This window comes from Prunus avium, chromosome 2 (assembly GCF_965620075.1).
Source record: "Prunus avium chromosome 2, drPruAviu1.hap1.1, whole genome shotgun sequence".
In the NCBI taxonomy this organism is placed as follows: Eukaryota; Viridiplantae; Streptophyta; class Magnoliopsida; order Rosales; family Rosaceae; genus Prunus; species Prunus avium.
In genome coordinates this window covers 43864003-43880674 of record NC_142285.1, presented here as the reverse complement: position 1 = coordinate 43880674, position 16672 = coordinate 43864003, and the positions used below count along the sequence as shown (strand labels likewise).

Below are 16672 nucleotides of genomic sequence, written 5' to 3'. Positions count from 1 at the left end.
TTCTTTTTTTCAATTCACTTTTCTTTGAGTTCACACTATTACCCATGATAGGATGAGAAGATGAATTTATGATACTCTATATAAATGAAAAATTAAGAAAAAAACTGTGGAATCATTTAGAATCCTAATTATAAAATGTTGGATTAATAAATTGTAATCTTTCGAAAAGTATAAAGTGAAAAAAAAGACCACACTAATTTAACATATCAGCAGCAGCTTAACTATATGCTTTCGAAGCTTTTCTCTTTTTCGTATACAGAAATGAATATCCCAAGTCTTTGGGTTTTTATTTATTTTTTTATCTGGGTTTCCCAAATGTTATTCATTGTAAATATCGCGGAATTTGTTCTCTTTTTCTTTCTTGATACACATAAATGAATGCCAATGGCGTCTTTATCATCGCTACTTCATCAATAACATCAAGGCACATCACTATAATTTTTTATTTTTAAGATCACCATTATTAATTTTAAACTCCATATTTCCATGCATGATGCTAGCTAGCCATCACTATTGTCACTTTATTTATACCAAACTTTTTTTCTTTTTTTTCTTTTTTGGTCTAAACCATGAGGTGGTCCTGGATGGGCCCCAACTATGAATGGCACCTTTAAGCCATAACCATAACCCAGACTAATTCCCACTCACACCGGGTCGGCCCGTAAGGGGTAAAGTGTTGGCCAAAGTGGTGATTCCGTACGAGAGCAGGGATCGAACCCCTGACCTCTCTTAAGGAATGAGAGTGCCGAACCACTCACACCAACCACCTTGGTTAACTATTTTTCTTTTAGTAGTGAGGGAAAATAGGATCCCCTCGTTATACATTTTGTTCTCATTGTTTGTGATTAAAAAACCACGTTGTTTTAAATCACAAAAAAAATACACACACACAAACGACATCTTTTTGACATTTATAGTTAAATTTCTAAAATTATTGAAAATATGAACAAAAAAACCTGACTCGAGGAGGACGCCACCAACAATCCAAATATTACGTTTGGAAAATAAGGAAAATGATTATCACACAACAGTCTGATGTGTTATGTTAAAAACATTGATTTCAATTAAGTAAATTCTTATTTAAAATATAAAGTCCAAAGAAGAGCGAAAAATAATAAACATACTCAAAATGTTATTTTCACACATTCTACAAGAACTAGGTAATTTACTATTTGTTTTGTTAATTAAAAATCCTCTACACTAGATAATTTTTATAGACAAATCTTGTATATTAATGTTATTTTCTTTTCCTTGGTGATAAAGTTTCAGTTTACCTATCACTGTATCATACTCGTTCATCCTATCACATCAGTCTCTTTCTCCTTTCTCAGGCCACCACATTCAAATTGTTTTTTCTTTTTGATAAGAACATTTCGAATTGCTAAAATACAAAAATAATATTATGAAAAATAATAACAATAATATATAGAAGGGTGTAATGTTCTTAGCAATTTCATATAATAATGAAACAAGCGGGACCAGGCTACCAGGCTACCAGGTAAGCCCACTTCTATTACGTGTCCGTATAGGATTGGCTTGCATGCACAACCCCGCCCTCATTACCTTCGTCGCAACGCTTCCTGAATTTTCCATTATACCCTTACTGTCACTTGAAAACTACCGCTTCTACCCAAACGCGCTATCCTGTCGGACCTTTGTTCTATGGGAACGATGGCATTCCCGAAATTACGAATAAAATAATGGCATTAAAATACCCCTACTCTTTGTGGGACGCGGTATGTACGTGGAATTTAAACGCGGGTTGGTTGTCTGGTAAATATAAAACGAAGACTGAAGGACCAACTCTCTCTGTTCTCTCGTTCAGCAGAGTCTCCCAACTTTCTTTACTTTCTCTCTGGTGAATGAAAAAGTATGGGCCACATCTAATCCCCTCTAAAAACCAATTCTTCAATTCAACTTCAAGAATCCTTCCGATTCCTAGGGTTCTCTTTTGGGTTCCTTGAAAATAGCTTGCTTTTCTACTGTTTCTCTCTCCCTCTCTCTATCTCTGTCTCTCCAGTCTTTGTGAATGTTGGTGGTGGATATGGCAGTGCTCTCTACGAATACTCTGCCACTAGGGTTCAGATTTAGGCCTACGGATGAGGAGCTTATTGATTATTATTTGCGCTCCAAAATCAATGGCAATCATAAGCAAGTCACTGTTATTCGTGAAATTGATGTTTGCAAATGGGAGCCCTGGGATTTGCCTGGTATTTCTCTCTCTCTCTCTCTCTCTCTCTCTCTCTCTCTCTCTCTCTCTCTCTCTCTCATTTTTCACATTTTTCGAAGATAAAGACTTGGAACAATATGTACTTTTTCTGTTTATGGGTTTTGATTGAATGTAGTAAAAAATTGTTAGACTTCCCTTATGATTAAAGCCTTATAGTATAAAACGATCCATTTATGTCTTATTTAGATGTTATATTCATGATTCACTTTCCTTTCATTTGTAATTAGGCAGGGATTTTGTTTAATTTTTGAAACTTGGGTAAATTTATAAACTTTTGGTAGCAACTACTTGATTTTCTCACCAATCATCTATCTTTGGATCATAAATTTGGAATTTTGGTGCTCACTTTTAAGTTTATGTTGTGCTGCAGATTTATCAGTGATACAGACAACGGATCCAGAGTGGTTCTTCTTCTGTCCACAGGACAGAAAGTACCCAAATGGACACAGGTTGAACAGGGCTACAGGTAAAGGGTACTGGAAGGCCACTGGCAAAGATCGTCAAATCAAGTCAGCAACAATCTTGATTGGAATGAAAAAGACCCTGGTCTTCCATACTGGTCGTGCTCCTAAGGGTAAGAGGACCAATTGGGTTATGCATGAATACCGCACAACACAAAAGGAGCTTGATGGCACTAATCCTGGCCAGGTTGGTTTTTTCTTCAACTCCTGTTTTGCTTCTTAGTTTTCTGATTATTTTGTTTATGACATTTAATTGATCTTGGCTTCTCCAGTAATTGTTTTACTCTTTATTTATTTTGTTTCTATGACTAAATTTTGTTTCCAAAATCGTTAATGTTAATTGTAAATTGTATATTTTAGTAAAGGAGGAATTGGTGATTCAGGCGATGAAGGGAGGAATTGTTTGATGGTTTGGATGTCATATCATAATTGATGGAGCCTGCCAATAAAATACTGGAATGAGGCAACCAAAAAAGAACAAATTAGGTCATCTATAGACAAAACATGTACATTTGTTAGTGATTAGCGAACCCCAATTATGAAGTATTAAGAAGCAATTCCTCAATCTTTATTTGAGTCTCTCTGCATGGAAATAAGTACAGTTTATTTAAAAAAAATCTTTAATTGTTCTGCGTGTGTGGTTGTATATTGCACTTTTGTAGATATCCAAAACACATATGCACATATCACTGGCCTGTAATTTAAAATGACTAAAATTTCAAGTATTAAATCAGATGACCGTGTTTGTTGCTAATGTCCATGTTGTATTATGCAGAATCCCTTTGTTCTTTGTCGTCTGTTTAAAAAACAAGATGATACTATCGAAGATTCAAACTTTGCTGAAGTTGAACCTACAGTTTCATCTTCTACTGCTGCCATATCTTCTCCTCAAGACACGCAGTCTGATCATGCACTGGGTCCAACATCACCATCATTTGAGAGGCTAGATGAAAAGCCGACTAAAGTAGAATGTACCATTGCTGATTGTTCAAATGGGATGGAACCAGACACTTTACAACCTATTGAGTGCCCTAGCAACAGCTATAATGGTTATGATGCAGAAGATCAACTGAGTGTGCCGCTGGAGGAATTAGACATGTTTTATGATCCCCCGCAACAGCCACTTTTTTCCCCACTGCACTCGCAGATGCAAGCAGAGCTCTATTACTGTGGCAGCAATAACTTCAACAACGGTCGCCAGGGGGTGACGTTTCAATACGGCACCAATGATCAAGATGCAGATATTTCTGACTTCTTGAGCTCAATTTTTAATAGTTCAGGGGAGCACAGTGATGTAGATGCAAAAGTGGCAGTACCAGTGAGTGGAAGCTTTCATGTTACTTAATTTTTAATCAAAATCGTCTTTTCAAGTTTTGCCTCCAAACTTGCAGTCGTAAATATCCGCAGCACTACACTGAAATAGTTGATTTCGGTGTGATGTGCTTTTAAATAGTTGTATCTAGAAAATTAAATTTCCATTGATCTCATTTCATACAGTGCGAGACAGAGCTTCAAAATCCTGTTCAGTCTGAGGGGAATATTGACAGAAAGGGTCCACTGCAGAATGAGTCAACTCGAATAGATTGTGGTAAGTATTTTCTGATATGAACATTTTTGAGTTTCGGAGATACGTGCTTTACTAGATGAATGTTATTAACAGAATGCTTTGACATTTGGTTTTGATGCAGACCAATCCTCAATGTTTCGGGTAACGAGCAATCATTCAAATGTAGTTCTTACTGGAGACGCTGGGACTGGAATCAGGCTTCGGACTCGCGAAACACAAAATCGAACTAGCACCGAGAACTTTGCGAGACAGGGTGATGCACCAAGAAGACTACGGCTTCAGCATAAATTTGAAGTACTCCACTGCAGCAAGTTGTCTAAAGATTGGAACTGTAGACCAGAAGACCAAGAAACAAAACCAATGGCTTTGGAGGTGAGAAGTTTGTGAAGCCCAAATAATGTCAAAGTCTGATGAGATTTGTTCAGGGATTGGTAATCCTTTTAACGCTGTTTGCAGGAGATAAGAGATACTGAAGAAAAAGCTATTGATGCAGCCGTTAGTGATGCTGTTGATGCTGCCGTTAGTGATGCTGTTGATGCTGCTACTGATCCACACAAAAAAGAAACCATGTCCGCAAGACCAAACTTAACCCCAGAGGGCAGCATTCTGACAGGCGAAAGGGTCCCTAATGTGATCTTGCAGGCCTCTCCTGCTGGTCATTCTATGTGGTCATTTGCCTTTCTGTTTAGGGTAGTTGTTGTGGTTGCATTCTTGTTCATAATATTGCTAGCGTATGGGGATTTCATAAGTTTTGATGCTGCTGGAAGCCCTTTTACCGCGCGTATGGCCTGAGCCCCATTTTTGAGGAGGGGGCTGTTTTGTGAGGCTCACAGGATAGATCATAGATTTGTTAGGTCTGTTGATATTTATTTTTTACGTGCTTATTTTAGTATTACTCAGATGTCGTGTGTTTATGTACAGCAGCTAACAATTTTGAGGGTATTTTTCTTCCATAAATAAAATTGTGAACTCTAGTTAAGCTGCACGGATTTATTAGAAATTGTTCTTTTTTTTGGGTATAAACTGGTTGCCCTTTATGCAATTAACAACACCAGTCTAATGAGAGTGAAAAAGGAACTCTTTTTGGGTCAACAGAGTGAAAAAGGAACTTAAGCAAAAGCGTTTACGAAATTACGTCTTTTGAAAAGTAAAGTGGAGAGTGTTTTGCTACCATCGCCAAAGTAAAAGCAACGAGCTTTACAAGTGGAAGAATATTCACTTTATAATTCTACCCTTCTCTTACAAGTTACAATCAAGTCAACAGCTACTCTTGTCCTCTTTCCGACCCATATCAGTTATTGGTTTTCTTCGCAATTTCGATCATATCAACAACAAAGATGGATTCTTGTTCGATCGCCAATTTTCTGCTCGTTTTACTGCTCTCACTTGCTTCTCTTTGTCCCGTCCATGGCACTCATCAGGAGGATCATAATACGAACTATGCAAAAGAGATTCTAAGCGCAGCCCAGCAAGATAAACAGTGGTTGGTCTCCATAAGAAGGCAAATCCATGAAAACCCAGAACTCAGATTCGAAGAGTATAATACCAGTGCTCTTCTACGCAGAGAACTGGACCAACTTGGCATCTCTTACACATACCCAATTGCCAAAACTGGTATTGTTGCCCAAATTGGCTCCGGTTCAAGCCCTGTTGTCGCGCTTCGAGCTGACATGGACGCCCTCCCATTGCAAGTAAACCCCAACTTCTTTTTATTTTTTATTCTGTCAGTTTGAGAAAGTTCTTTTTTTTCTTTTCATTTTATTTTTGTGTTAATTTTATAAGCGTAGTAATTGATGGGTTGTGGGGTGTGAATTTTTAGGAGCTTGTTGAGTGGGAGCACAAGAGTAAGGTTGATGGTAAAATGCACGGTTGTGGTCATGATGCTCACACCACCATGCTTCTTGGTGCTGCTAAGTTGCTTAATCAACGGAAAGACAAACTTAAGGTCAGTTAAGTTTTATGTTGTGCAGTCTGAGCACAAGTTTCAAATTTTCTGTGGATTCAGCAAGGAAAAACGTCACTATATAATATTGATAGAATGGAATAACTGGTTCAGCTTCTTCCCGCGAAAAACCAAAGCAAAACCCTTTCAAAGCAAGAAAAATTTGCGTAAAACTTCTCTTTCATATGGTGTTGAAGGGGACAGTGAGACTTCTATTTCAACCTGCGGAGGAGGGAGGTGCCGGCGCATCTGAGATGATAAAAGGAGGTGCGCTTGGTGAAGCTGAAGCAATATTTGGGATGCACGTTGCTTATGGAATACCTACCGGAACTATAGCATCCATTTCAGGGCCACACTTAGCTGCTGTTTGCTTTTTTGAAGCCAAAATGGTCGGGATAGGCGGGCATGCTGCAGAACCCCATCTTACTGCCGACCCAATAGTTGCTGCCTCATTTGCAATTTTGGCATTGCAACAACTCATCTCAAGAGAAGTTGATCCCCTCCATAGCCATGTAAGGTCTCCCCCTCCCTTTCCCCCCCCCCCCCCCCCCCCCCTTTTTTTCTAAAGAAGAAAAAAACAATCTTTTCATGTAAATTTGTACCTTAATTTCATTCCAATTTCTATTGTTTGTCAACTTGAACAATTGGTGAAGAGACAGATGCTTGACATCTCTGAAAGAACTTATATGCTGACTCTATTAAATGTAGGTTTCAGAGCCTTCATCTGTTTATGTTTAGCATTTATTTTTCTATATAAGATTCTGTTTATCCTTCCTGTCCCTTATCCTCTTCTCTCTGTTCGCTTAACTCTTCTCTCCCACATTGTTTCATCACGTTCAATTTTCAGCCTGTTTTGGTATGCAAGAATTATGTGTATAGAAGGAACAAAGGCATAAAAACCTGCACTTCAGCTTAATGCTAATAGCTAGTTTTTTGCTGAAGGTTCTGTCCGTTACTTATGTTAGAGGTGGGAGTGCATCCAATGTAATTCCATCACATGTCGAATTTGGGGGCACATTGAGGAGTCTTACAACTGAAGGCTTGTGGAAACTCAGGAGGCGGTTGAAAGAGGTACACGCCATTCGCTAACCGTTTCTCATTACATGTAATAGATAAATGACTACATCATTGTCATCACCACCCTATTATCTTTACTTGAAAATCATGCGCGATGTTATGTCATAGCTGAGTAGGTAGGTTGTTAGCTTGTTTCAAGAGAACGAAGATAGAAGTGAGTGAAGTTGCTGGTTCATATTTATAAAGTTGGTGATGCCTTAAAAACTGGAATTGCTTGCAGGTTATTGAGACCCAGGCAGTGGTGCACAGATGTAATGCATTTGTCGACATGAGAGATGAAGAATTCCCACCATTACCTGCTGTTTTCAATGATGAAAGCTTGCATCTGCATGTGAAGAGGGTTGGAGAACTTATGCTTGGTCCTGAGAATGTGATGGCATGCGAGAAACTCATGGCAGGTGAAGACTTTGCCTTCTATCAGGAAGTGATACCTGGAGTGATGTTTAGCATTGGAATTAGAAATGAGGAAGTGGGTTCAGTTCACTTTCCACACTCCCCTTACTTCTTTCTTGATGAGGATGTCCTTCCAATTGGGGCAGCATTACATGCTGCCTTGGCGGAGATTTATTTGGATAGCCACCAACATTTGGTTAAACAGTAAAATTTCAGAGCAATTGGTGTGGTGCGTTCTGCAGAAACTTTGTGGTTTGGTTGCATGCTGCTTTATTGTACTAAGCAGTGTCAAGCTGATAAAGTAGTGAATGAGAATGTAAATTTGTTTCAAACAAGTAAAGAATTCGTTTTGTTCAATGATTCACTTTTTTATAAATAAACCAAAAAGGTTAAGGAAAATAAAAAAAATTCATGTTGAAAGTCAACAAGAGAGTAATTTAAATGTGAATGTTTCATTTCTTCATTTGGGCCGATATGGATTGATCCCGTAGACAAAGGTGGTCAGGCACGCTTAAGACCATCTCCAACCCAAGGGGTGGAAACTCAAATTTTGAGTTTTGAGTCCAAAAAACTTCTCCGACCCATGTATTTTGAAGGGTGAAAATTTGAGAAATCTTAAATCTTGGGTGGAATTCCAGTCCCTCTATTGCCTGGACTGATAATTTTGTGGGCCCAAAATCTGCACTTTTTTATTTTTTCCTGGCTCGAAGGGAGCCCACGTGCTGACCAAAATGGCTGGGCCTGCTGACAATTTCTGTTTGGGCAGCAACTTTGTGCGAAAAAGTAGATTCACATTTCATTATTGATGGACAGCTGCTATATTTTCAAAAAATCTGATATGCTGTTTTTTTTTTTGGTTAAAAGTTAAATTCTATTATGTTTTGGAATTTTAATTTTTTTAAGTTAAAATGTTTAGAAAATTAAATCACAAATGTTGAAACAAAAATAATGTTAAGAAAAATTAATGAGAAAAAAAATTTAAGGGTTAATCATTCTTAAACAATTTAATAAAGTTGCGGACTCAAATTATGAGTCTACAAGGTTGGAGTAAAAAAAAAATTGAGTCCTAAAAATACATGAATAGTTGTATTTTGGATGGTGAAAATTTGAGTTTAGCCCCAACATGGTTGGAGATGGTCTAACAAACTATACAGCCCATTATGATGCATGCTTCAGAATATACACTGTTTCCCACCCCAGCCGTTCTTGGATATTCTCGTACGGCCTCTGCAGGTGTGAAACTCTAACCCCTATTACTTTTCTTTTCTTAAAGATACGAATAGTTTTCTGTTTAATTGCCGAAATTATTTGGTCAACGACAGAGATGGGTTCTTGTTCGATTGCCAATTTCCTGCTCGTTTTACTTCTCTCACTTGCTTCTCGTTGTCCAGTCCATGGCACGCAGGATCATAATACCAAATATGCAAAAGAGATTCTAAGAGAAGCCCAGCAAGATAAACAGTGGTTGGTCTCCATAAGAAGGCAAATCCATGAAAACCCAGAACTCAGATTCGAAGAGTATAACACCAGTGCTCTTCTACGCAGAGAACTGGACCAACTTGGCATCTCTTACACATACCCAATTGCCAAAACTGGTATTGTTGCCCAAATTGGCTCCGGTTCAAGCCCTGTTGTCGCGCTTCGAGCTGACATGGACGCCCTCCCATTGCAAGTAAACCCCAACTTCTTTTTATTTTTTATTCTGTCAGTTTGAGAAAGTTCTTCTTCTTCTTTTTTTCTTTTTCTTTTTGTGTTAATTTTATAAGCGTAGTAATTGATGGGTTGTGGGGTGGGGATTTTTAGGAGCTTGTTGAGTGGGAGCACAAGAGTAAGGTTGATGGTAAAATGCACGGTTGTGGTCATGATGCTCACACCACCATGCTTCTTGGCGCTGCTAAGTTGCTTAATCAACGGAAACACAAACTTGAGGTCAGTTAAGTTTGATGTTGTACAATTTGAGCACAAGTTTCAATTTTAATGTTGAGTTGAGACCACAAGTTCCAAGAAAAAGCAAAGCAAAACCCTTTCAAAACAGGAAAATTTTGCGTTAAACTTCTCTTTCATATGGTGTTGAAGGGAACCGTGAGACTTCTTTTTCAACCTGCCGAGGAGGGAGGTGCTGGCGCATCTAAGATGATAAAAGGAGGTGCCCTTGGTGAAGCTGAAGCGATATTTGGGATGCACGTTGATTTTGAAATACCGACTGGAACTATAGCATCCATTTCAGGGCCACTCTTAGCTGCTGTTTGCTTTTTTGAAGCCAAAATGGTCGGGATAGGCGGGCATGCTGCAGAACCCCATCTTACTGCCGACCCAATAGTTGCTGCCTCATTTGCAATTTTGGCATTGCAACAGCTCATCTCAAGGGAAGTGGATCCCCTCCATAGCCAAGTAAGCCCCTTTATTTTCTGTGGAAGAAAAACCTTCATGTAACTTTGGTAGCTTTAATTTCATTCCAACTTCTATTGTTTGTCAACCGGAACAATGGGTGAAGAGACAGTTGCTTGACACCTCTGAAAGAACTTAATATGCCGACTCTGTTAAATCTAGGTTTGAAAGCCTTCATCTTCCTGTCCCTTCTCCTCTTCTCTCCCACATTGTTTCATCACGTTCATTAATTTTCAGCCTTTTTGGGTATGCGAGGATTGTGCATATAGAAGGAACAAAAACGTAAAAACCTCCACTTCGACATAATGCTAGTTTTCTGCTGAAGGTTCTGTCCGTTACTTATGTTCGAGGTGGGAGTGCATCCAATGTAATTCCATCCCATGTTGAATTTGGGGGCACATTGAGGAGTCTTACAACTGAAGGCTTGTGGCAACTCAGGAGGCGATTGAAAGAGGTAAACATCTGTATTATCATCATCACTGTATTATAAACTTGAAAATCATGCTGGATGTTATTCCATCAGTGAGTAGCAGGTAGGCTGTTAACTAGCTTGTTTCAAGAGAGCAAAGAAGTGAGTGAAGTAGCTGGTTCATATTCATAAAGTTGGTGATGCCTTAAACATTGGGATTGCTTGCAGGTTATTGAGAGCCAGGCTGTGGTGCACAGATGTAATGCATATGTCGACATGAGAGATGAAGAATTCCCACCATTACCTGCTGTTTTCAATGATGAAAGCTTGCATCTGCATGTGAAGAGGGTTGGAGAACTTATGCTTGGTCCTGAGAATGTGATGGCGTGCGAGAAACTCATGGCAGGTGAAGACTTTGCCTTCTATCAGGAAGTGATACCTGGAGTGATGTTTAACATTGGAATTAGAAATGAGGAAGTGGGTTCAGTTCACTCTCCGCACTCCCCTTACTTCTTTCTTGATGAGGATGTCCTTCCAATTGGGGTGGCATTACATGTTGCCTTGGCGGAGATTTATTTGGAGAGCCACCAACATCCAGTTAAACAGTAAAATTTTAGAGCAACTGGTGTGGAGCGTTCTGGAAAAACTTGATGGTTTGGTTGCGTGCTGCCATATTGTACTAAGCAGTGTCAAGCTGATAAAGTAGTGTAAGAGAATGTATTGTTTCAAACAAGTAAAGAATTCGTCTTTGTTCAATAATTCACTTGTGGACGGATAAATAATTTTTCTTTTTTAAATACAAGCAATAGTCTAAACTATAAGGGGAGGGGTTTTTTCACACATACTACCGGGGTGTCATGGAGTCAAACCTGAACCCACTGATCTACAAATCAATGCCCATTTCCATTAGGTTAGACCTCGTTGGTACAAACAAATAAATTTAAAAAGGTAAAATAAAATGGAATTTTCAGGTGGTAAGTTTACTAGAAGAGTAATTTAAAAGTGAATGTTTCATTTCCTCATATTTGGGCCCATATGGATGGACCCGATAGACAAAGATAGGTCAGGCTTAACAAACTATTGCAAAGTCCATGTACAGCCCCAAAACATCCCGATAAACACTCCATGATGATGCTATGCTTGCTTCATAACATAAACTATTGCCTAGCCATTCTTGGATTATCTTTCGGCCTCTTTAGGTGAAACTCAATGCCTTATATTTTTTTTTCTTCTTTTCTTTCTTAATAGTTAATGATACGACTATTTTTCTGTTTAATTGGAGAAATTCTTCTATTTTACTGTCATATGGCTACATGGTAATGTGACGATCATACTCGAGAATTTTCGGTTTATTTGAAGCATTATTCCAAACACTAGCAAGCCAGGTGCCCGAAGAATAGTCTTTTCTTAAGAATATCGAATAATGCTCTAATATTTATATGTTTGTGGGATCATCAAATGATTCAGAAGATCATGTGTATTTAGTACTAGCAACAAACAAATCCAAAAATAATTGGGTGGTTGATTATGATTACTTTACTAACCAGGCCAGGTAATCATCCAGATTCTTCTAACCGCCCATCCCAACCAATGCAATGCAATGCATGGAGCGCACCCTGGCTTGATTAGAATCTCTTAATTAGCTTAACCTTTTGAAAGTGCAAATCATTCTCACCCACGTAACCTAAATCTTCCAACTTTATCATTGAAAAAAATGGATAAAGATAATCAAGGTGGTCAACCTAAATTATTTTTGGCTAAACTTTAATTAAGCATGAGGCCGCACAAGATACGTTGTTGGTTGGTGAAATTTTGTTGGTCTTTCAAATAGAGTGGTTGTGATCATTCACCAGACTTTTCAACTTGGGGCTTCTGTTGGTGTCCCTTTGCTGACTCACTCCCACGTGTAACCACCATGGTAAGTTGGGCCTCCTCTTTCTGAATTGGTACGAAAGATGAAATCTTTTTGTTCAAAAAGTTTCTGCATTTAACTTTTTCGGCTCTTGGGAAACAAACCAAACAAAGGAGGACGATCAGTTTTCAGCTTTCGTTTCAAAAGCATGGTTGGCTTTGATTTGACACAAGGAGATACATGAACCAAAATGGATAAATATTTGCACCAAACTTACAAATTTTAATCTCCTCCTCTCCTTTATGTATTTGCTGCAAATGGATAAAGGTAAGCTGCACCTGCATGGTGAAAGAAATACCATTCACTCTTTTGGTGAGGAAATTAAAGTGGGAACTAATTAATTAATCACCAAGAGAGAGAGAGAGAGAGAGCGCTTTTTCAATAACCTGAGAAAACAGCAAAAGAAAGATAAAAGGGAGACTTAAGCTTTGTGATGTGGAGTGGAGGAAGCAACCCATGTGATGTGAGATCAACTTTACTCTAGCTAGCTCGTGGATTTCACATCCCCACGCTTCTTCCATCCCAACTCAAGAGAGTTATATATGATTCATGGAAATTGGTATATGGTAAATTCTACGTGCAAGAGTCCAGGGACGGCATAAAACCTACAATTAATGGGTAATTTAACTAGGACCACCAAGAAAGTTGGGCATCATTTGTCTAAATACAGTATGAAAACATGCAGAACAGCAAAAACCCAGAGCAAAAGTACATTTACTTGTTTTATCACCTCAAGTAATTAACTAAGCCATGATCATCACATAAAATGATGATGATCACTGACGTGGCAAAAGACTAGACGATCATAGGGCGATGATGGATGGTTTATACCACAACAGGGTTTATAGAATAAGTTCCTTCAGTACCAAGTTATCCAGGTTGTAAACATCAGATGCTACAGATGTCTGACACTTCACCACCTAGTCATGAAAAGTCCACCAGTCGGTGGGTGATGCATGTATTATCCTTTTTCATCAATTGGTTTTTTTTTCTCTTTTTTTCCCATAATCTATCTAATTCACCTCCCCTTCTCTCTATAAATCTGCCAACTCTGCTCCACTGTTATCTCCCTCTTTTTCTACCTCCTCAGTCTTGGAGATTGGAAAAAGAATTCAAAAAGAAACATTATTATATTAACAGGTTCTTTGTACAATTTAGTGGCACTGCATGTGCTCTTGAATAACACAGTCACTTTATATTCTAATAGTCCATCCATCCATTATACTCTCACTCCCCTCCCCTGCATATAAAATAGCCCCCTTCTTCATTTGTTAGCCCTCTCCCCTTCTCTCTCTCTCTTTATCATTAGCTCTTAAATTTATCTGTGCAATTTCAGATAAATTATATATTTTGACACTCAATTATTCACTGAGATAACAAATGGGTGAAGAGGCTAAGCAGGTAATTAGTGTGTATTGCATGTTTCCTGTTTCTTTTGTTACTTATGAAACATTCATTCCATTCCACTCGATGCATTCGCTGTAATGCTTATTGGTTGCTCTTCTTGGTTTTCTTTGGATAGGAACAAGCTCAGGCAGAGGCTAAGCCAGAGGAGAAAGCAGAGCAGAAAACAGCTGAGAAAACAGAGGAGAAGAAAGAAGAGAAGGCAGAGGAGAAGGAAGAGCCAAAACCACCATCTCCCTTTGTGCTGTTTGTAGACTTGCATTGTGTGGGATGTGCGAAGAAGATTGAGAGGTCCATCATGCGACTTAGAGGTCTTTCCTTTCTCTCCCTCTCGCTTTCATTTGCATGTCTGTAATTTGGTGTGCATTTTTGCTAACGCAGTTTCTTTTGAAAATGCAGGGGTGGAGGGGGTTGTGATAGATATGGTTAAAAATGAAGTGACCATAAAGGGAATAGTGGAGCCTCAAGCAGTGTGCAACAAAATCATGAAGAAAACCAAGAGAAAAGCAAAAGTCTTGTCCCCATTACCAGCTGCTGAGGGTGAACCCATGCCGGAAGTTGTTGCTTCACAGGTCCATGCGCAGAACCTTAATTAATCAGAAACATTAAACAAACTGAAATTAAGTATGTTGAAACACTGAGCCAGTAAAAACTTGCGGGTTCTGAATTCTTCTTACTGCTTCAGGTTAGTGGACTAGTAACTGTGGAGCTCCAAGTTAACATGCACTGTGAGGCCTGCGCAGAGCAACTTAAGAAAAAGATACTCAAACTCAGAGGTATTCACCATTCATGTACTCAACTTAAGTTAAACCTAATTAGTCACGTTAATGACCTAATTTACAATTCATGTAGTTGGCAATGTCCTATCACATTATGCCTTAATAATGAGGTCATAATTATTACTGTCAACTTATTAGCAGATTCAGGAGCAACATGAGATAAATTTGATTGTGACTGACCAGTCTCAGAAATAGCAAATTAAAGTTGGTGACAAAGGAACTTCAGAAAAGGGTGCATTATGTTATGAGTCTGCCTGCCCTGCTTTCTTGTAGCCACGTTGATCTTTACAACTAAGCATATAACCAACCAAATTTTGGGCCCTATCTGACGTGTCCCGGTAGAGCTAGATGTCCTCAGGTTCATCGGTAGAGCTGTAAATAAGCATGGCTTAGGGACAAAACTGTTTTTATGTTTCCAAGATTTGGGCCCTATCTAATTAAACAACTCATTAGATATACAATTTAGTTGAGATTAATTTAAACAACTTGATCAATTAATGGCAGGAGTGCAAAGTGCTGTGACTGATCACAATAGCGGGAAGGTGATGGTGACAGGAACCATGGACGGCGACAAGCTAGTAGATTATGTGTACAGACGAACCAAGAAGCAAGCCCGAATCGTCCCACAACCGGAGCCTGAACCCGAGAAGAAAGAAGAGAACAAGGCAGCAGAAGAAACAAAACCATCAGAAGACAAGAAAGAAGAAAATGCAGAGGAAAAACCTGCAGAAGAGGCAAAGAAAGAAGAGGGTGGTGGTGATGGCGGAGAAGAAAGTAAAAACAAGGAGGAGGAGAAAGGTGGTGAGGAAAACAAGGAGGAGGCCGCCAAGGTGGTGGAGGAGATGAGCGGCAGTTACGTAAATAGTGGTATGGATGAGGAAAGTATGAAAAGAATGATGCAGTACTATTATCAGCCGCTGTATGTGATTGAGAGAATCCCACCTCCCCAGATGTTCAGTGATGAGAATCCAAATGCATGTTGCATTTCATGACCCACCAACTTCAACTTTGATGATCAATCAAATATTTCATAATAACAAGTTATTAAAATGTTGTTATGTTATTTATGTGTAATATATTACTTATATATATATAAAAAATGTTTTTCTTTTCTTTTATACATACTATATAGCAAGTTCTACCACTCGTGACCAGAATTTTAGACAAGTAATTGGGTGGATGGTGTCAAGTAGTGGAATATTCATCCAAATTGAATCGATTAATGACCTATAAGATGATCCACCAATACGTTTTATTCTATATATTATTTTTGGTACGTCGAATGTCCTTGTTTCCTTGGTGGTAAATATATTCTAGCCCTTCAGATTAATTACTAATAATTAGAAGCTTTTTTAAAAAAACATTGGGTGGAAACCCTAAAGCCAAACAGGGGAAAAGAGAGAGGGCCGCAACCAATGTAGTAAACCCGCTTGATCTAATTAAAAGCTTTTCGTTAGCTTTATGGGAAAAATATGAAAATGATATTTTTTTTAAAAGCTCGAAGTTGATCCACGTCCATATATATATATATATATATATATATATATATCTAATACTGTTGAATCACGTTCCATAAAGCAATAACATGAGGGTAAGAAAAGAATTGGATTGGGACGACGAAGAAAGGGTGTTCATGAGCATTCAGTCAATCTCACTAGTGAATTTTTGTTTGGAGGCTAAATGTCGCATCAAACAAACACAATCTGTATTTTTTTTTTGTTTAAAAGTAATCATGAACATATATGATGATCTAATATTTTTATGCATCCACTAATTAATGAAACTTAGTCAAACCTGATAGGCAAGAAATTGAAACTCCTCTTTGTTTACCCCGAAAAAGAAGGTAATTAATCAAACCCAAAGTTTAGGTTAGTGTCATGTCACACGTCATGTAGATAGATGGATAAATGGACAGGATTGGGGCCGCCCGAGATTCCCTGAGAGAAATCAGAGGCGGTGTGGGTTTCACATGGTGGGGTCCAAATGCATTTGAAATCCGAGTCATCTGTCTGAATGAATAAGCCAAGCACAAACAAGGCCTCTGGGACCTACTCTCCAAAACTGTAACGTGGCATGGGTGGTGAGCTGTCTATTTGTCTTATTTTGTCGT

General features: G+C 38.6%; 4 protein-coding genes across 6 annotated transcripts; all 4 read left to right on the top strand.

Annotated features, from left to right (window-relative positions):
- Positions 1-1795: 1795 nt before the first annotated feature.
- TIP (TCV-interacting protein) lies at positions 1796-5243 on the top strand. The gene is made up of 6 exons (XM_021949702.2): positions 1796-2210; positions 2601-2878; positions 3467-4009; positions 4189-4279; positions 4380-4630; positions 4715-5243. The coding sequence occupies exons 1-6, from the start codon at positions 2030-2032 to the stop codon at positions 5048-5050; spliced, it is 1680 nt and encodes a 559-aa protein (XP_021805394.1). The 5' UTR covers positions 1796-2029; the 3' UTR covers positions 5051-5243.
- Positions 5244-5385: 142 nt separating this feature from the next.
- On the top strand, positions 5386-8027 carry LOC110749584 (IAA-amino acid hydrolase ILR1-like 3). 2 transcript variants are annotated; one of them, XM_021949703.2, is made up of 5 exons: positions 5386-5949; positions 6078-6203; positions 6398-6712; positions 7143-7271; positions 7498-8027. In XM_021949703.2, exons 1-5 carry the CDS (start codon positions 5596-5598, stop codon positions 7876-7878), a joined length of 1305 nt encoding a protein of 434 aa, XP_021805395.2. In that variant the 5' UTR covers positions 5386-5595; the 3' UTR covers positions 7879-8027. The 2 variants fall into 2 exon arrangements, with proteins under 2 accessions (XP_021805395.2, XP_088104454.1); XM_088248328.1 differs by having other exon boundaries at positions 6296-6712.
- A 754-nt stretch (positions 8028-8781) lies between these two features.
- LOC110749630 (IAA-amino acid hydrolase ILR1-like 3) lies at positions 8782-11288 on the top strand. 2 transcript variants are annotated; one of them, XM_088249626.1, is made up of 6 exons: positions 8782-8903; positions 9062-9342; positions 9474-9599; positions 9747-10061; positions 10384-10512; positions 10696-11288. In XM_088249626.1, exons 1-6 carry the CDS (start codon positions 8831-8833, stop codon positions 11074-11076), a joined length of 1305 nt encoding a protein of 434 aa, XP_088105752.1. In that variant the 5' UTR covers positions 8782-8830; the 3' UTR covers positions 11077-11288. The 2 variants fall into 2 exon arrangements, with proteins under 2 accessions (XP_088105752.1, XP_088105751.1); XM_088249625.1 differs by having other exon boundaries at positions 8783-8903; positions 8993-9342.
- Positions 11289-13435: 2147 nt separating this feature from the next.
- LOC110749669 (Heavy metal transport/detoxification superfamily protein) lies at positions 13436-15682 on the top strand. Its single transcript, XM_021949822.2, has 5 exons — positions 13436-13780; positions 13902-14094; positions 14183-14355; positions 14469-14559; positions 15067-15682. The coding sequence occupies exons 1-5, from the start codon at positions 13760-13762 to the stop codon at positions 15552-15554; spliced, it is 966 nt and encodes a 321-aa protein (XP_021805514.1). The 5' UTR covers positions 13436-13759; the 3' UTR covers positions 15555-15682.
- Positions 15683-16672: the final 990 nt, after the last annotated feature.